Source organism: Diabrotica virgifera, chromosome 6 (genome assembly GCF_917563875.1).
Source record: "Diabrotica virgifera virgifera chromosome 6, PGI_DIABVI_V3a".
Taxonomy (NCBI): domain Eukaryota; kingdom Metazoa; phylum Arthropoda; class Insecta; order Coleoptera; family Chrysomelidae; genus Diabrotica; species Diabrotica virgifera.
This window is the reverse complement of record NC_065448.1, coordinates 226,432,303-226,453,986: the sequence shown is the minus strand read 5'-3', so window position 1 is coordinate 226,453,986 and position 21,684 is coordinate 226,432,303. Positions and strand designations below refer to the sequence as shown.

The window sequence follows — 21,684 nt, the reverse complement described above, 5'->3', positions numbered from 1 at the left end:
CTTTTTTTGGACTGATTTCATGCTGGATCATATTTCTAACTTCTTTAGTGGTGATTTTTTGTATAGGTAAATCCATCTGGTAGGGCGATTCCAGGAAGTAATTTATTTCTTCCTCTGTGTCACCATCTTCCATGGGATGTGGCTGGAATACATTAGTGAGGTGATTTGCAAATGCTTCGGCTTTTTCCTTATTATTTCTACACCAGTTTCCCTCTTGGTTTCGTATTGGTGGTATTTGTTGTTTCGGGTGTTTGATTTTTCTCGTGGCCTTCCAAAGGGTATATTCACTATCTGCGTTTGCTGATAAACCTGTAAGATATTCTTGTATTTTGTTATTTTTGATATTATGCAATTGTAGTTTAATTTCCTTGGTGATTTTATTTAATTTCGCCTTGTTCTCATGTGTTCTTTTTCTTCGCCACTCTTCCTTTATTTTTCTCTTTCTAGCAATCATTTCCTTTATTACAGTTGGGCAATTCTCTTTCAATTCTGTTTGGTAGCAGTCAGGGGTAGCATACCAAGCAGCTTCTTGTATAGATTTCTGAAGATTTTCTACTGCTGCGTAGATGTCACTTTCTGTTTTCAATGGGATGTTTATGTCAATTAGTTCATCTAGTTTAGTCTTGAAAATGCTCCAGTCTGTTTTGTTACTGTATAGTGATGGTTGTTTAGTACTGTTTGTTATTTGTGCATACCATGTCGCGATTACGCTAGAGTGGTCAGAGGGTAGATCGTAACAAGATTCTACTTTTGCCAATTTAACATTAATTCCTTTAACAATATAAAAGTCGAGTAGATCAGGTATTTTTGCATTGTCGGTAGGCCAGTAAGTTGGTTCCCTTGTGGTGAGGTAATTTGCATTGGTCGCATTTATAGCTTTAAGAAGTTCTCTGCCTTTTGTGGTAATAATTCTGGATCCCCAGGTAGTATGCTTAGAATTAAAATCTCCTCCTGCTATAAATCTATTTCCTAATGTCTTAAAGAAATTTTCAAACTGTTCCGTTTTGTTATTGTGCTTTGGCGGACAGTATATAGCTGATACTGTTAGTGGGCCTAGTTGATCTTCCACAACAATGCTGGTGGCCTGTAGATAGTCGCATTCATGTTTTTGTATTTCGTAGTGCTTTAGTTTATTACTAACTATTATTGCAGTGCCTCCATGTGCTTTTTCGTTGGGATGTTGCGTATGATAAGTTGTAAATCGTGGAATATTGATGTGGATTTTGGATGTAAAATGAGTTTCTGTAATCAGCATTATGTCAATTTTTTGTGTGTTAATAAATAGTTTTAATTCTTCTACATGTTGACTTAAGCCATTGGCGTTCCATAATACTAGCTTTAGTAACTGAGTCATTTCTGGTTGAGAATCATGGTCAGGAGGTTGAGCATAGTGCTCATTTGTTCCGTCAGTTTTTTTAACATGTCTTTCAGTTCTGACATGTCTGTGTGGTTATTAGTTTGATTTGGTATATGTTGTGTAGTAGTTTGGTTGGAGGCTTGCTGGTTAACTGCTTGCGTTGCTTGTGCGTATGTTATTCCAGGTTGCACATAGTTGACTGTTGTAGTTCTATCTTGGTTTGTCCTCGCGTTGTGTCGTCTCAAGTTAGGGAATTTAAGTTTTTGTAATTGTTTGTGAACTTCACACCCTCTATAATTTGCGGGGTGATTTTCACCACAGTTAGCACATTTAACATTACTGTCTCTGGTTTTCCTTGGACATTCTTTAGTGTAATGAGGTTCTGCGCATTTGACACAGCACGGTTGTTTATTGCAGAAGTTTTTTGTGTGGTTGTATTTTTGACATCTACTACATTGCGGAATTATTCTCTTGACATGCGGTGCTTCGAATTCTACTATGGAATGCATTACTTGTTTAATGTTATAGATGTCCTTGTTATTATCTTTTGTTTCTAGATCAATGTAGAACATAGGCAGCGATTTTTTAGTTTGGTTGTGTAGTATATTCCATATATTTATAACATTATGGTTTTTGGTTTTAAGATCTTCTTTTATCTCTTCTAAATTTGTCGTGGGGTGCATGCCTTTAAGAACCACTCGGTAGTGTCTTTCACTTTTAGGTTTATAAGTGTGGAAGTCCGTGTTTTTTGTTTTTAGAGCATTTATTATGGCGGTGTATGCTTTGTCTGATTTTGGTTGAATTTTTATTTGTTCGCTGTTGATAGCTTTAGTGATAAAATCATTTTCTGCTACTTGTTGCAATAGATCGATAAGAGGCTTGCAGATCTGCACGCCTGATACAAATATTGGAGGTGGTTTTGGTTTTGCATCTGTATTTTTAACTGTATCTTCCAAATTGTCACTTTCATCTATTGAACTTAGTGCTTTAAATTGATTTTGTGTTGTTATAGGTTTACTTAACCAGTACTCACCAAGTTTTGTTTGTCTTTTGTTACTTCTAGGCATTTCTGGACTGCTTCTTAATCTTTTTCCGGTAACCTCATTCCATTGCTGTTCTTCAATACTGGCTGTTTGTTTATTTGTTTGGTTTATTTGTAGTGAATCATTAGGTTGTTGGGAACAAGTGGGAATTTGTATAGGATTTTGGATCATTGGAGCCATGGTTTTTACATTTTGTTCATAATTTGGTTGGGAATAAAAGCCTGTTGAAAAGTTGTTCATGTTACCTGCTCGGTTGATACGCCACTGGAATCATTGCTGACGATAACTCGCTGCTAACAGCTTTCAATGAGCCAATGTTCTTTTACTTATTAACGTTAAAAATTAAAATGTTATTAATAAAATATAAACACTCGTAAAATCCGCAATAACTAATTGCTTTGTTTAAAAACTTTAAATACATTCACGAATTTTTAGACACAATGAAGCTCGGAATGGACATTTAAAAAGTATTTTTAAATTGTTTTGTGGATTAATACCGGTCCATCATGTGCCTAATATTAGAATGTTTTTAAAAATTGGGTGCAGTTTAATTAATAAATATTTTCCACCTATTCAAATGCAACGTGCAACTGCAGAATTGGCAGAAGCAATGCAGGAATTGGCTGCATATGAAAATGTCGTAAAAGCTCGTGTTGAAGTTGACCGTTTGGACTTACAACGTATTCAAGACGATGCATGGGTGAATTTAGATGAACTTATTTTACCAGAATTTAATTCCAGCTTCAGATATTGATACTTTTAGCAGACAAAAACTTAAAAATAATTGGCAATTGCATTACAGAGAATGTAATACTGGCTCAAATTTTGCTCATTGTAACCCTAGGATATTCTCAAAAAGATGGTTTTACACAGAATATAACAGACATTTTATAAAGACCATTAATCGGTTGAGAGCCAATCATGCTCTTACGCCATCTTATATGCATAGAATCGGCTTGGCAGATACTCCCAGATAAGTTGTAAACGTAATTTGTAATAAATAGGCATAATTTGTTAATGTGGTTTGAAAAAATTTAAAAAAAAATAAAAAATAAAAATAATAATAATAATATTAAAAAAAACACAAAATAAAATAATAACAAAAAAAATAAACAAAAAAAAAAGAAAAAAAAAGGAACAAAAATAAAAAAGAATAGAAAAAAAAAAGAAGTAAAAAAGTGTTTCGCACAAATTAAAAAAAAAAGCTACACAATGTACCAATGTATCTATAAAAATAAAATTGTAGAATGTACTTATGTTATAAGAAATTTATGACTATGAATCTGCAATCAATCAGAAACAAGTCTGGCTAATTGGCTCTGCCAAAGCCATTTTTCAAAAAAAAAAAGGTCTAAAATAGATTAATAATAGCCTAGGAACGTTCAAATCATAATAAACTATATGAATAAAATAATATTAAAATAGAAAAGTAAGCCTAACGTTTAGTTTTTATTGTATCCCTATGAGCATTCGAGAATCGGGTCAAGTTTGGAGCGCTGTAAAACCTAGATAATTAAATAGAATTAAAACACCTTTATAGTGGAAATTGTTCGCTGAAAAATCACCTACAAAATTTCTATAATGTTATTTTATTGTAAAATGAATATTGTAAAATGAATTGAAAAAAAAGTTATAACCTTCAAAAGGAAATTTGTTAAAAAATTTTTACTTATTTTTGTTTATATCTTTTTTGTTGGTCACTTGACGATAAAAAGTAATAGAAATAAAATTATAGAAAATTTAATTTGCTACATTTTCCACCGGGGGACAAGAGTGGCGACCCCAAAAACTTGAACTTAAGCTTCTACTGATCTCCCCTTAGTCCAGAAAGCCACTGCGCATCCGCTAGGGAAAATATTCTAATTCGTATTTTTTGCACCACAATCTTACTCAAAAAGGACTCCTTTTAACAAATTTGCATGTTGCCAGGACCAAAAGGTGGTCAAAAATTTTTTAAACGTTTTTTTTTTTGTTTTTTTCCTAAATTTTTTTTTTTTTGCATGGAAAAAAGTTTTTTTAGGTTTTTTGGATCATTCCAAACAGAAAAGGTCTTTAGTGACTTTTCTCTAAAAATGATAGTTTTTGACATATCAGCGATTAAAAATTGAAAAATTGCGAAATCGGCCATTTTTAGTCCTCAAAAACTATGTGAAAACCTGAAAATTTGAATGTCGCCAAGGTAGGTAGATATTCTTTAAACATCGATTGATGAAATCCCTAAGAGTTTTTTGCAATACAATATTCAAAACTTCTTTGTTTTTTAATTGCTAATCAAGCGTGCGCGACACTATTTTCCACCGACAGTATGGTGCAAATGAAAGGAATAAATTCGTTATTTCGTAAACCGGCGACTTTAAGGAAAAATCCCGAAACAGTTCGATTTTTATTTTTAAGTTATGATATTGTGGCATATATGATATACTAGTGACGTCATCCATCTGGACGTGATGACGTAATCGATGATTTTTTTAAATGAGAATAGGGGTCGTGTGCTAGCTCATTTGAAAGGTTCTTCAATTCTCTATTCAGTAATATAAACATTTACAGAATTATTTATACAGGCTGTCCAATGAAATATTATTAAATTAAATTATTTGACAAAAAAAGAAGTAGAAGAACACCCTGTATAAATAATTATGTAAATGTTTACATTACTGAATAGAGAATTGAAGAACCTTTCAAATGAGCTACCACACGATCCCTATTCTCATTTAAAAAAATCATCGATTACGTCATCACGCCCAGACGGATGACGTCACTAGTATACCATATATGTCACAATATCATAACTTAAAAATAAAAATCGACCTGTTTCGGGATTTTTCCTTAAAGGCGCCGGTTTATGAAATAACGAATTTATTCCTTTCATTTGCACCATACTGTCGGTGGAAAATAGTGTCGCGCACGCTTGATTAGCAATTAAAAAAAATAGGAGTTTTGAATATTGTATTGCAAAAAACTCTTCGGGATTTCATCAATCGATGTTTAAAGAATATCTGTCTACCTTGGCAACATTTAAATTTTCAGTTATTCACATAGTTTTTGAGGGTTAAAAATGGCCGATTTCGCAATTTTTCAATTTTTAATCGCTTATATGTCAAAAACTATCATTTCTAGAGAAAAGTTACTAAAGACCTTTTCTGTTTGGAATGATCCAAAAAACCTAAAAAAACTTTTTTCCATGCAAAAAAAATAATTTTAAGAAAAAAACAAAACAAAAAAAAGTTTAAAAAATTTTTGACCACCTTTTGGTCCTGGCAACATGCAAATTTGTTAAAAGGAGTCCTTTTTGAGTAAGAGTGTGCAAAAAATCTGAATTAGAATATTTTTCCTAGCGGATGCGCAGTGGCTTTCTGGACTACCTACACATTAACAAAATAAAATTGACTCATCTAACAAATGCAAGGTATGGCTTAAAAAATGTAACATTTCATTGGACTATTTACAAAAATGTTATAATGACTACGAATTAACCGTTAATTTCTTGTTTTTTTTTATATGCAGGTGAACCTTGCCAGTTATATTGCAGCGACGCCAATGAAACAGTAATCGTTCCCTGGGGAGAGTTCGCCAAAGATGGAACACCCTGCAGCGTCGTGTCTAGAGACGTTTGCATTTCAGGTATATGCAAGGTAAATCTCTTTGCTCCACGTTCTTTGTATCATTAGGCAATTAGCTATATTGGTGAATCTTCCGTAATTCAACAATAATTGTATAATTTAGTTTGACGTTAACATGGAAACTATTATCGTCTTAAATCTTAAATTTGTTGCTAGATAAATTAGACGGATCTGAGAGTTTGTTTTGAAACGAATAGAAAAACAGATTTATTTAAAAAGGGAATTTAAAATGTTATTGCATCTTCATACTAGTGCAGTCACTGAAGGTTATCACTTCCGATTTCGTTGAACCTCCATCGATTTTCATGAAAATTGGTGAGTAGTTAGAGAATACCTCAAGAAATAAAGGTGACAAAGTGCCAACTAGCGCTTTTACCCTTGGGGTGGATGCCACCCCTTCTCGTGGGTGAAAATTATTTTATTGAAAATGATACCATAAATTGCTAGAGGGACAAATTCTAAATAAAAATTGTTATATAAAGTGATTTATATAAATCAGTACTTTTTGAGTTATTAAAGATCAAAGATTTTATTTTTTCGTAAAAAAATGCATGTTTTAAAGCTGTTTTTCACGTATAACTCAAAAACTGTAAGCTTTTTCAAAAAAGTCAAAAAATGAAATACTCTCATCACTTAAACAACTAAACTAATGTTAATTCAAAGTGAGTTATGTGTAACTGAATGTATATTTTTTTCGACGAGTACTCAAATCTTAGTATTCAAGCTTAAATATCGGGAAAACGATGCACTTTATAAAATATACCTGCAAAACACTTGTCAAAGTACTTCAGAATAAGCAAGTTATGATGAAAATAAAAGGACCCTTTCGATTCTTTTAGGAAAAAGTTAAAAATGAAACATACGCCATTTCCACAAAAATTAAAATGTATCGTTAACCTTACAATAATTTCTTTATATTTCAACAATTTTGACCGGTTTAGAATGCATATTTTTGAAAAAAAGATATATATTTTAAAAAAATAAGGATTCTTAAATTATTCGTAATTTTTTTGTAACTCCAAAAATACTCAATTTACGTAAAAAATGATATATAACCAAATTTTAGTTTTTTCTGTATCAAATGTTTTACCTTTTTTACTATTTCTATAGGGTAAAAAATAACGGAAATAGAAACGCTTACACCTTAAATTTTGCTACGAGAACCTTGTAACAAGGGGAACTTAACCTTTTATTTTTTAAAAGATAAGGGGTTTAAAAGAATAAATGTAAGGTAACTTAATAGTCCTTGGAATTAATTTTCAAATAGTTTTTAGGTGAACCTGATATCGTAAAAATTAACGGAGTTATTTTAAAAAGACCATAACATTTTTTGGAAAAATTTTTAAAAGAAAAATTTTGAAAAATTTTTGGATCATAAATTTTAATGCTATCAACTTGTTCCGGGGCTCATTTGATAGTTATTTCTAAGTACTTTCACAAATTTCATTATAAGTTTATGTTATAAAATGCATCATTTTCTCGTTATTTAGGCTTGAATACTTAGATTTGGGTACTCGCCGAAAAAATATACGTTTAATTACCTATAACTCACTTTAACTTAACATTAAAAGGTTTTTCTAGTAAGGACTTTATTTCATTTTTTATTAGCTTCAATTTTGGTTATAATACTTTTTTTGAAAAAACAAACTAAAAATTTGCATTTTTCTCACGAAAATGAAAAATTTTGATCTTTAATAACTCAAAAAGTTTTAATTTATTTTAATAAAGTTATACAACAAATTGTGCTTAGAATTTGTCCCTCTATCGGATTTTGGGTTATTTTTAATAAAATAATTTTCACCCACGAGAAGGGGTGGCATCCACCCCAGGGTAAAAGCGCAAGTTGACACCATGTTACCTTTGTTCCCTGAGATATCCTCTAACCACTCACCAATTTTCAAGAAAATCGATGGAGGTTCAACGAAATCGTAGGTAATAGCTCCTATCCACCTTTAGTGACTGCACTATACTATGTTTTCTTCTGTATTTTACTTTGCCGTTTATTTATTTTATACATACAAAATTGTTTGTACATTCGAATGTACATAAAGCCGCTACTAGTTAATATAGATTTTATTAAAGTTGAAAAATTTTACATGTATAATGTAAAATTTCACTCGTCGCGTATATGGACACTTCCAACTATTTCGTGACGCTAGTTTCGTGACGATTGCCTCAGCATTTGACTATAGAGAAAAAGTAACACAACGCCAGTAATTATGTAGAATCGCTTCAATAAAAAATTTTCGGTGTATTCTGAATTTCACAAAGACCTTAATAGAATTTGGCAAATTTATTTAGTTCGGAACGTTCAATAACCCATTCTAAAAAATGGCTGTTGATATTTATTTAGATGACAGTAAAATTCTCCTTTAAGTGAACGTAATAAAAAAGCTTCTGCTACTACGTCGACATAGTAAGTCATCATCATCATCCAGACTTCTGCATCCAAAGTTGAACATAGGCATCCCCTATTTTCTTCCAGTATTGTCGATCTTGGGCTTTCTATAACTAATTCCCAGCAATCCTTTTGACGTCATAGGTGCATCGTGTAGGTGGTCTACCTCTACTTCTTCTGTGTGCTCTTGGTCTCCACACTGTAATTTTTTGGGTCCACCAGCCGTCCTTCATTTTGGCTACAGGGCCCCTTACTTCAGCCATGCTGTTCGCTCTATGACATCTGTGACGACTGTCCTTTTTTTGATTTCTTCGTTTCTGACCCTGTCTCCTGAGAGTCAGTCCAAGTAGTGACCATTACATTCTTCTTTGGGCCACTCTTAGTTTGGTTGTTAATAATAATGTTTCGGCGCCGTAAGTCATGACTTAAAGCACACATTGTTCGAAAGTCTTCTTTTTCAAATACTTTGTCAAGTTGCTCTTGAAAATGTCTGATAGAGCTCCATATGCGGCCCATGCTAAGGTGATTATTCTTTGTAATTCGGCAGTTTGATTGTCCCTGGCAATTTGGATTTCATGCCGTAAGAATTTATATTTAAGGACCAATGCTATTTAGTTGACGTCGACTTTTGGATTTTCGCTTGGTACCAGGTTTGTCATGTATTGTGTCTTTCCAAAATTTATGTTTAAACCAACTTTCTTACAGGTGGCATCTAACTCAGTAAACATAGTTCTAATTTCTTTTAAGTTGTCTGTTATAAGAACTATATCATCTGCGAATCGTAGGTGGGAGAGCCTTTCGCCGTCGACATTAATTTATTCCTTTGGCGTCCCACTCCAATTGTTTGAAAGCATGTTCAAGTACTGCCGGAAAGAGTTTGGGGGATAACGTGTCTCCATATCAAATTCCTCTTTTGATTTTTATAGATTTGGTATCTTTGTGTAATCGGTCAGTCATGGTTGCATTATTGTATACAGAGTGAGCCATGAGGAACTGTACATGCTCCTACCTCGTATAGAGGCCTCTATGGGGAATAAAAAATGACCATTAAAAAGTGTCTGCTCCCATTGTTTAATAATATACAGGGCGAGTTTCGCATTTTGACAGAAATTTGTATTCGTCATAATTTTTGAACGGTCAGATCGATGTGTCTCTTATTTTGGTTAATCGTTACACTATTACCACCTAATCAACTGATTTATTCAAACTAGAAAAAAATCAGGTCCGGCTTTAAAGAAATTAGTTCGTTTGGGTCTTAGAACAAATTTCACCCTGTATAAGCTTTTTGAAAACTCTAGTGAGAATTTAACAAATTAGACAAATAGGCAATTAAAATAACATATTTATTTTTTTCCGCACACGATTGTTTAATTTTTTATAAAAAAATCAAATTTGATTATAAATTAAAAGTTTGGTAAAGTGAACCATAGATTTAACAAAATTAACTTTTATTACCAAAATTAATTTTTTTTTAACAAATATTTAATTTAGGTTACCACCAATCAACTGATTTATTCAAACAAGAACCAAATCAGGCCCGGATCTAAAAAATAAGTTCGTTTTGGTCTTAGAAAAAATTTCACCCTGTATGCGCTTTTTGAAAACTCTAATATGATTTTTACAAATTAAACAAATAGGCAATTAAAATGGCATATTTATTTTTTTCCCCACACGATTACTTTATTTTTTTTTATAAAAAAAAAATCAAATTTGACTATGAATAATTAAAAGTTTGGTAAAGTGAACCATAGATTTAAAAAAAGATAACTTTTATTACAAAAATGAAATTTTTTTAAACAAATATTTAATTTATGTTATCACCCAATCAGCTGATTTATTCAAACTAGAAAAAAATCAGGCCCGGATTTAAAAAATTAATTTGTTTGGGTGTTAGAAAAAATTTCACCTTGTATACGTTTTTTGAAAACTCTAATATGAATTTTACAAATAAGACAAATAGGCAATTAAAATGGCGTTTTTAATTTTTCCCCACACGATTACTTATTTTTTTATTAAAAAATCAAATTTGACTATGCATAAAAAGTTTGGCAAAGTTTTTGCATAGATTTAAAAAAATTAACTTTTTTTACAAAAATTAATTTACAAAAACAACGTTTTTCTTAAAATTAAAAGTTTTACCATTATTTTTTTCTATAACACGTCTAGATCTAAAACTTCCCATAACACTTCTTTTGGACTCTATAGTTTAACATAGACGTGATCAAATTGATAAATTTTAAATTTTTCCACCTAATTTTTGCAATTTACAAGTTTGCAACTTTTACAAGAAGAAGACTGAAAGTCTACAACAATTTTCATAGTCTTCACAATGGTAAGAGGTATGTGCTGTAAAAATTTCAGAAAAAAATATTAAAATGGAACAGAGTTGTAGCGAGTTAAACCGTGAGTTCATTTTTTTTTTCATTTTTAGGTTAAAATTCCGATTTTGACAAATTTGATATTTTAATAAAAAATTAAGTAATCGTGTGGGGAAAAAAATAAATATGCCATTTTAATTGCCTATTTGTATTATTTGCAAAATTCATATTAGAGTTTTCAAAAAGCGTACATAGGGTGAAATTTTTTCTAGGACCAAAACGAACTAATTTTTTAAATCCGGACCTGATTTTTCTCTAGTTTGAATAAAGCAGTTGATTTGATGGTAACATAAATTACTTATTTGTGCAAAAAAAAATAATCTTTGTAATAAAAGTTGTTTTTTTTTTTAAATCTATGGTTCACTTTACCAAACTTTTAATTTATAGTGAAATTTGATTTTTTTATGAAAAATTAAGTAATCGTGTGCGGAAAAAAATAAATACGCCATTTTAATTGCCTATTTGTCTAATTTGTAAAATTCATATTAGAGTTTTCAAAAAGCGTATACAGGGTGAAATTTTTTCTAAGACCTAAACGAACTAATTTTTTTAAAACCGGACCTGATTTTTTTCTAGTTTGAATAAATCAGTTGATTAGGTGGTATTAGTGTAACGATTGACCAAAATAAGAGACACATCAATCTGACCGTTCAAAAATTATGACTAATACAAATTTCTGTCAAAATGCGAAACTCGCCCTGTATATTATTAAACAATGGGAGCAGACACTTTTTAATGGTCATTTGTTATTCCCATAGGAGCCTCTATACGAGGTAGGAGTATGTACAGTTCCTCATGACTCACCCTGTATGTTCGCTATCAGTTTGGAGTACCGATAATCTATACGACTTTCCCCCAACGCTCTCATTATACTGTTAATTTCTATCGTATCAAATGCTTTGCGGAAGTCTACGAAAGCCAGGACCAATGATCGGTTGTATTCGATAGATTTTTCTATAATTCCTTTTATACAGTGTAGGTGGCCGTTAGTGCCAAAGTGTTTCCTAAAAGCTGCCTGTTCTATAGGTCAGTAAAAATCTAATTTTGTTTCGTTTCAAGTCTATTTGTTATTATTCTTGTGAATAACTTATAGAGGTGGTCTAATAGGCTTATGGACCGGTAATTCTGATGTCTGTTGGATGTTATGGAATCCCGTTCTAAGTTGTTCTCTTCCATTCGGTCTATTCTTAAAAGTATTCATAAGTATTCCTTATTTTGCGTAAATGACAAAGGATAATCATTTCTTGATAAAACAGACGTTAATAGCTATTTTTCATTTAAGAACGAATTTTTGTTAAAACAAGAAGTAATTTTGGCTCTATGGTATAAGGATTAAATGATTCCTTTTTTAATATTGATGTTGTGATTTAATTTGTAATTTAGATATCTGTGTAGAAAACCAATGCACGACAACAGATATCTGAATTGCAAATCAAATCATAACATCAATATTAAAACGGGAATCATGAAATCCTTATATAAAACAACCTAAATTACTTGTACATACTAACGAAAACCCGTTTTTAGAGGAGAAACATTTGCTAACATATGTTTTATTAAAACTTGATTATCCTTTGTCCTGTATAAATAAGGACTTTTTAAGAATATTCCGAATGAAACAGAACAAGTTATAACGGCATCTTATAACATTTGCAAGAAATAATACGAGGAAAATAACAATACCAATAATTTTATTTATAAAATACCTTGTGAATGCGAACATTTTCATTTAGGTGAAACATCAAGACTATTAAATATAATAATAAGTGAACATCTATATTGTTTAAAAAATAAAGAATTTGTTAGGTCTCAAATATGCCAACACTCATGGAATATGAATATAAAGTTCAATGGAAAGACTTAAGTATAGGCCTGAAAAAATCTGATCTAAAAAGTCTCACAAATTGCCCAAATGCCTCGCACATTCCTCGGCAGAATGCAGTAGGAGCTGGTTACACATATTAAACGACAAAATTATTAAAGACAAGAAACAACTATTGGTAATCAATGACATGATAAGGATACATCATTTTATATATTATAATTACATCCATATAAAATTAGGGACTACTTCAATAGAAAGAAAAGATAAAAACGTAGAGCATTCCTGGGTTATATACAAGGAAGCAATCTTAGAAGCGGCAAAGGAAGCTTGTGGAACCTGTAGAACCGTCAAAAACAAGAAACAAACAATCTTGGTGGACAGAGAATGTGAAAAAGGGTATTAAAAATAAGAAAACCGCTTGGAAAAACTACTTGGCCAATAGGAACGAAACTAGTTATGAAGAGTACAAGAAACAAAGGAAAAAAGCAAAGGAACTAGTTGCAGAGGCAAAAAAAGTAAGTTATTATTATTATTATTATTAAAGAAAAAGGAGCCGAGGTCTAGGACCTATATAGCTCCATTTGACTAAAAAGAACTATGCAAAAAGGAACCTAAACTTAAGACTACATACGACTTATAAATTAATTTAATTTAAGAAACGAAAAATTATTGTTCCCGTGATACAGAACTAAAAGAGTCATATTTATTTTTGAAGCAATTTACAGATACAGCCCCGACGACGTCGTGTGGAAGTGAGTTCCAGGTATAAAATATTCTATTGGATATAGAGTTCCCACGACATTTACTGTGAAACTGTTGTCTGGCTAATTTGAATGGATGACCCCGCAATCTAAGGTCGTTACTCAAAGGAAAAAAATGTGAGAGATCTATCCCAAACTTTCCCTGTAACGCTCTATAAGCAATTATTAAATCCCCACGAAGTCGTCGGTCCATAAATGTAGGATAATTTAAGTAGGTTAACCGTTCTTCGTAGGAAGGACGACGACGGCCATAAGAAATTCTTGTTGTCCATCTTTGCACAGTGTTTACGCACATTTATACTGATATCTGACAATACGAACCAGTACGCCAATGCGGCTAATATTAATACATATATGGTTCATTTTTTACTACCCCACGCTCTCAAGCAGAGGGGATTGAAGTTCACCAAAGGCAGATTCCAGAACCCCATTCGAGTCAAAACATTCAGAGAAGCAACACACATATTAACCTTTTATTTTTGAATCGGATTATATACGCAAAGACTCGTTGAAGTTTAGCAAAACTCGAAAACCTAGTTAGAAGGTCAAAATCTTCCGAAAGTAGGGCGAGACAAGTCTTGATAGGTTTTAGTTCCGGCAAATCGGAGGTAGTAGTGTCAATGTAAGAATTGGGCCATTCATGTTCAGAGTTAGTGAGCCACACGGGGCCATGAAACCAAGACTCAGAAGTCAGAAGTGCCTTTGGATCAATACCTCGTGTCAAAAGATCAGCAGGATTGTCGGAGGTATTGACGTATCTCCATTGGTTATGATTAGTCAAACATTGTATTTGCGATACTCTGTTGGCTACGAAAAGTTTTAATAAGTGAGGAGAAGTATGTATCCATGCAAGCACAATTGTAGAGTCGCACCAGTAGTACGTGTTCTCTAAATTGTGTCTAACTGAATTTTGAATTTTGCCCATAAGCTCACTTAGTAAAAGTGCTCCAGATAGTTCAAGTCTGGGTATGGTAACGCTCTTAATTGGAGCTACTCTGGTTTTGGCACAGAATAAGCTTGAAGTTATGTTTCCCAAGGCGTCAATACATCGTACATAGACAGAAGCACCAAATGCAGACTCCGATGCATCACAAAATCCATGCAGTTGAACGGAAATAGGGTTTGGACAAAAAGACTGTCTGGGTATTTTGAGATGATTAAGTAAGGACAATTGGGACCTATAATGTGACCACAAACTGTGTAGGTCATGGGGCAAAGACTCATCCCATGAAACCTTTAATTTCCAAAGTTTTTGGAGAATAATTTTGGAAGTAATTGTAACTGGAGATATCAGTCCCAATGGATCAAATATCTTTGCAATCGAACATAAAATTTGCCTCTTAGTTATTTTCTTTGTGAAATCCAAAGGAACAATTGTATACTGCAAAGTGTCATTCGCAGAGTTCCAAGCTAAGCCGAGAGTTTTTTCTTGTGGTTCAGTACCAATCTGTAGAATAGAAGATTCCTCGTTAAAATCAGCAATGCGTTTGTCATTTGATTTCCACTTCCTCAAAATGAATCCATAATGGCTCAGCAGGTCCGATAATCCATTCTTTATCTTTAGGACATTCTCAAGGGTTTCTCCACCAGTAAGAAGGTCGTTGACGTAGAAGTCGTGCAATATTATCAATGATAAGTTAGGATGCTTCTCTGCGTTCAGATGAGCTACCTCGTGTAAAGCTCTAATAGCTAAGAAGGACGAAGAAACCAAACCGTAAGTGACGGTGTTAAGTGTGTATGCATGAATTTCGTCAGCTGGATGAAATCGCCATAATATTTTTTGATAATTACGCTGATCCTCTGTAATAAGTACTTGACGATACATTTTCTCAATATCAGCACCTAGCACAATGTTATGTGTTCTGAAGCGCAGTAAAATGTCAAATAAAGAATCTTGTATTGTTGGCCCAGGCAACATTAAGTCGTTAACCGAAAGACCGGAATCGCTAGGTTGACTTCCATTGAAAACTACTCTTAATTTTGTAGTAGTCGAGGAATCTTTCACAACACCGTGATGTGGTAAAAAAAATCCGTGATTGTCTTGGTTGGGTGCAATTGACATGTGGCCAAGTTTTATGTATTCATTAATAAAGTCATGATATTGCCGCTTTAGATCGGGATTTCGATCCAATTTTCGCTCCAAGTTAAGGAATTGTTTAGTGACATTAGTTTTTGAGTCACCCAAAGAGGAAAAGGGGTGCTTTAGAGGAATAGATACAATAAATCTACCGTTAGTGTGTTGTAAAGTCGTCTCCTTGAAATAAGTCTCACAGAATTTGTCATCATCTGAGAGATAGGTAGCTTTCGGACATTCTTCTATCTCCCAGAACTTTGTGAGTGTTTCGTTAAGGTCAGTTTCAGTCGAAACGTAGCAGCTTAGTGTGTCATTAGAGGACTTAGTGCTGGAGATAGGACCAGAAATAATCCAACCCAGCTTTGTTTTATGTAATATGGGACCAAAGTTGGTTCCCAATTTAATTTGACCAATGCACAATAAATCCCAGAATGTGTCCGCACCAATAAGTAAATCAATATCGGCAGGTTGGTAGAAATTTTTGTCTGCAAGTGTAATATGTTTGGGTATAGTTAGAATAGCAGGGTCAAATGAAAATTGTGGTGTACTTCCTGTGATGTTAGGCAATATTAAGCACGTGAGTTTCTTGTTAAAATCATTTATTGTCGATTTCATCTCAACCGACACACAAAAATTGACATTTTTATTCATTTGAGCAATACCAAATATGGAAATATTAGTTCTCATTTTCGGTAGTTGTAAAATATTGTATAAACGTTGACTAATAAAGTTAGATTGACTGGCGCTGTCAAGTAAAACCCTACAATCATGAAAATTTCCATTTTTGTCAGCCACTTTAACCATGGCAGTGGAGAGTAAAATCTGTGGTTTGACAGGTGAATGGCATGTTAAAGTAGAATAACTAGAAGAAGCCTCGTTAGCCTGAGGTGCGTTAATAGGAATGTCAGCCTGTACAGAAGTTTGTTTAAATATTGAATGGGTTGCATATGTGAGTCCATATTAAATATAGTAATGAAACACAGACTTACTCACAATCATTTAATTATACTTTGACGACCGGTTTCGATCTCTACAATATACAGATCATCTTCAGGTCGGCGTTACAAGTAGTTAAATGATGCCGTTACAAGGATTGCGTTGCGACTTAGTTGTTGTCATATTAGTACGTCCAAATTATGCTAATTGGTTTGTTGGGATAGTGATAGGGTAAACAGACATGTTACGTAGGTTAAAACACAGTAAGATTTCGAATTTGGAATGGATCCTGAAGGAAGATGCGTATGTGAAACGGGTGATGTTTTGTTCGAATGGAGAAAGACAATGCTCCAGGAGTTGCGTATTAATTGTAGCAAAGTATGAAATGTTATTCTAGGCTCTTGTACAAATGTGATGGTCTTAGCTCGTAGATGTTATACGATGCGGGCAGAGGTCAAAGCATAGGAAATGACAAATAGGAAAATGTTGTCATAAATTAATCTAATTTAAGATATGTTGTTCTCAGTAAATTAACTGAGGGATGTCATAAGTATAAAAATGTCATAATATTATGAAGTAGTAAGTGCCATACACTGTGAAACTATGAAGTGTATAGAAATTAAAGGAAAGCTAGTTAGTTAAATGAAAAAATATTATTATCAAAACATCGGTTAAGAAACTTTAAATTGAAAAATTGAAAAAGGTAAGAAATTGATAAAATTAAAGATTATTTTGTTTGAGCTATTGTATAATGGGATATGTACAAAGAAAAAGAAAAAGAAAGAAACGAAATATTAATGGAAGGGTGTAGGCACTTACTTGAGAATAGTTTTTAACTAAATAAATAAATTAACACATAACACATAGGGTTTAAAAGCACAAAGACATAACAATTATTGGTAAAAGGTTTTTTAAGGGAGGTAGCACTACATTTCCCCAATTACTATTTAACTTAGTTTTTACTTCCTAAATTGAAGTCTAGTTTTTGTGTTTTCAAGAGACTCTTGAAAACACAAAAACTAGACTTCAATTTAGGAAGTAAAAACTAAGTTAAATAGTAATTGGGGAAATGTAGTGCTACCTCCCTTAAAAAACCTTTTACCAATAATTGTTATGTCTTTGTGCTTTTAAACCCTATGTGTTATGTGTTAATTTATTTATTTAGTTAAAAACTATTCTCAAGTAAGTGCCTACACCCTTCCATTAATATTTCGTTTCTTTCTTTTTCTTTTTCTTTGTACATATCCCATTATACAATAGCTCAAACAAAATAATCTTTAATTTTATCAATTTCTTACCTTTTTCAATTTTTCAATTTAAAGTTTCTTAACCGATGTTTTGATAATAATATTTTTTCATTTAACTAACTAGCTTTCCTTTAATTTCTATACACTTCATAGTTTCACAGTGTATGGCACTTACTACTTCATAATATTATGACATTTTTATACTTATGACATCCCTCAGTTAATTTACTGAGAACAACATATCTTAAATTAGATTAATTTATGACAACATTTTCCTATTTGTCATTTCCTATGCTTTGACCTCTGCCCGCATCGTATAACATCTACGAGCTAAGACCATCACATTTGTACAAGAGCCTAGAATAACATTTCATACTTTGCTACAATTAATACGCAACTCCTGGAGCATTGTCTTTCTCCATTCGAACAAAACATCACCCGTTTCACATACGCATCTTCCTTCAGGATCCATTCCAAATTCGAAATCTTACTGTGTTTTAACCTACGTAACATGTCTGTTTACCCTATCACTATCCCAACAAACCAATTAGCATAATTTGGACGTACTAATATGACAACAACTAAGTCGCAACGCAATCCTTGTAACGGCATCATTTAACTACTTGTAACGCCGACCTGAAGATGATCTGTATATTGTAGAGATCGAAACCGGTCGTCAAAGTATAATTAAATGATTGTGAGTAAGTCTGTGTTTCATTACTATACTACTAGAAGTTTGTTTATTTGGCTGCTTTGGAAAATGCAACAGAGTGTTGTGGACCTTACCACATTTCTTGCAACCGGAAGAGTGACATTGTTTTGTGGAATGATTGTTGTTTAGACAATTAATGCACAATCGTAAACCTTTAGCTTTATTTAAACGTTCAGAAGGTGTTAATTTTAAAAATGATTCACAATGGTAAATGTTATGTTCATTGTTACAAAAAACGCATTGTTTTGTTGCGTTAGTAAGAAATGTCTTTGTTTTTTCCCTTTGTTTAAAGTTACTATTAGATTTATTACTTGACTGTTTGGTTTCGGTTTCCAACGTTTGTAGCATTCGACATTTATCTTTTAGGAAGTCAGTCAACTGAGAGAGTGTGCGAATTTCGCTAGCATTAATTTTGTTTTCCCAGGAGCGTCTGGTAGCGTTATCGAATTTGCTGGCCAATAAGTATATTAAAATATCATCCCAATGTTCGGTGGGACGTTCCAAAACTTCCAAAGCATTTAAATGTTTTTGTAACCCGTTTAAAAGTTGCCTAAGTCCAGTGTGTGACTCGTGTTGTAATGCCGGTAGGTTAAATAAAGATTTGATGTGAAAATTTATTAGAAGTTGCTTGTTTTCAAACCGTTCTTTAATAAGCGACCATGCTACTTCATAATTTGCATCACATATTTGCAACGAGCTGATTGTTTCTGCAGCCTCCCCTTTTAAGGAGAGCTGTAGGTAATGGAATTTTTGGACATTTGCTAGAGCATCGTTTTCATGTATTATGGATGAAAAACTGTCACGGAAAAACATCCAGGTTTCCAGGCTCCCGTCATACGAAGGCAAATTCAGGATAGGCAGCTTTACCGAATGTAGAAGGTTGCCCGCCCGAGAACCTGATGTGCTAGCACTGTCTTGTTGGTCGACAGGGTTATCAGGAGCTTTAGTGTTTAAAAAGTGTGTTACCTCGGCCATTAGCGCATGAAACATGTTCTCAAAACTACATCGTTCTGGCTCATGAACAGTTCTATAATTTTCATCACACTTACTGTCCAAATTTTCGATGATTTGTTGAGCTTCTTCAAATTGGTCAATCAATTTTTCAGCCCTTACAAGCCTAGCATTTAACTCCGTTAAATCAGGCTGATCTTGTGTTTTAATGGTGTTAAAGTATGCGCTAAATCTCGTAAGGTGATTTTTGATAGTTGTTCGTTTGTTCTGTTCTGTTTGTAAACGCTCTGATTCCTTTTTGTTTTGTTTTGACATTGTGATCAATATTCAAATAAAAAGATAAATGTAAAAGGAAATGTAAAATGCAAAAATACCTACTATAATATTTGTTAAAGAAGAAGAAAGGTGTAAAATAAAATGTAAAATAAATTATAGTATGTACCTAATGTAGATAATGTCAAAAAATGTAAAAATTGTAAAATGCAACAATTATAAAATGTAAAAATACCTACTACCTATAATAATTGATAAAAGAAGAAGAAGCGTCTAAAGAAAAATATAAATGTAATTAAATGTATTATTGTGTAATGATTCGAGCCCAACGTATTTGTAAAATAAATGTTTAAATAACCCTTAAAAAATGTTTGTAAAGTTTGTGAAATAAATGTTTAAATAACCCTTAAAAATGTTCAAAATTCGAAACTATAAATATTTAAAATGTCAAAGATAAAAATGACACCCCGTCTATGACATAAAAAAGATAAAAATGCAGTTTGCCCGTGAAGCAATTAAATCTTTTAACATAAACTCAAAAATGTCTTATCGTAAATAAAATACCACGTTTCTGTTATCAGATTTCAGTACTTATAAATCAAGATATTTTAAGGGTAGGTATATGAAAATGTGAACACTGACCTTTTTTAAACTGGGCGTGTCTGTCTGCCTGTCTGCGATCACTAGGACACTGGTAATTAATTATATATTTGCTCGAAGAACCAAAATGTTTGTTTATACGAAGCTGAAGAAAAAGGTTGATGGGTGGTCGTAAATCACTTCGCACTTGTTAATATTTTTCGTAGCCAACAGAGTATCGCAAATACAATGTTTGACTAATCATAACCAATGGAGATACGTCAATACCTCCGACAATCCTGCTGATCTTTTGACACGAGGTATTGATCCAAAGGCACTTCTGACTTCTGAGTCTTGGTTTCATGGCCCCGTGTGGCTCACTAACTCTGAACATGAATGGCCCAATTCTTACATTGACACTACTACCTCCGATTTGCCGGAACTAAAACCTATCAAGACTTGTCTCGCCCTACTTTCGGAAGATTTTGACCTTCTAACTAGGTTTTCGAGTTTTGCTAAACTTCAACGAGTCTTTGCGTATATAATCCGATTCAAAAATAATACCACGAAACCTCGGCAGTTTCGTATTACGGGCCCTCTTACTGTACAAGAGTGTACCGATTCGGTGAACAATTTGATTCGTATCGTACAGCTTAGACACTTTCCTGACGAATACCACTTATTGCAATCTTCCCAACCTATCAACAAAGACAGTAAATTATTGGGCTTAAATCCTTTCTTTGACACTTACACTAACACCATAAGAGTTGGAGGTCGTCTAACCAACTCAAACTATGAATTTAGCAAAAAATACCCTGCTGTGCTACCTGCTAATAGCAACTTAACAAAACTTATCGCACAACACGAACATATAAGACTTTTACATGCAGGAGCACAGAGCACTTTAGCATCTCTCAGAGAGAGAGTATGGCCTTTGTCCGGACGAACTCTTATGAGGAAAATTATACATGAATGCACACGTTGTTTCAAATTTAATTTAAGAAACAAATCCCCTCTTATGGGGAATCTTCCCCTTCCACGTTTAACTCCTTCTAGGCCGTTCTCCACTTCCGGCGTTGACTATGCTGGACCTTTCCTTCTTCGTGACAGGACGGGAAGAAACTTTAAAACTACCAAAGCATATATTTCACTATTCGTTTGCTTTGCATCTAAGGCCATACATTTGGAAGTTGTAAGCGACTTAACGACTGATTGTTTCTTAGCAGCCTTACGTCGGTTTATGTCTAGACGAGGTAAATGCACAACAATATATTCAGACAATGGAAGTAATTCGAGATAAAAAACTTCTTAGCTTCTAACGCTATTGACATTGAAACTAATTTAGCTTGTGATGGGATACAGTGGAATTTCATAATTCCTAGAGCGCCACATCAAGGTGGATTATGGGAAGCGGGAGTAAAGTCCGTAAAACACCACCTTAAAAGAGTGGTCGGCGACGCCTCTTTAACTTTCGAACATTTTACCACGTTTCTGTGTCAGGTGGAAGCATGCTTAAATTCAAGACCCATT

General features: G+C 33.1%; 1 protein-coding gene across 4 annotated transcripts in view; it reads left to right on the top strand.

The window, feature by feature from the left end:
• The window catches only part of LOC126886755 (A disintegrin and metalloproteinase with thrombospondin motifs 7), a 285,039-nt gene that overhangs the window by 223,129 nt on the left and 40,226 nt on the right, over positions 1-21,684 (top strand). For all 4 annotated transcript variants that reach the window (XM_050653778.1, XM_050653777.1, XM_050653775.1 and 1 more), the window contains exon 10: positions 5,905-6,032. In XM_050653778.1, the coding sequence (XP_050509735.1) occupies positions 5,905-6,032 (128 nt within the window). The remainder of the gene's footprint in view (positions 1-5,904; positions 6,033-21,684) is intronic.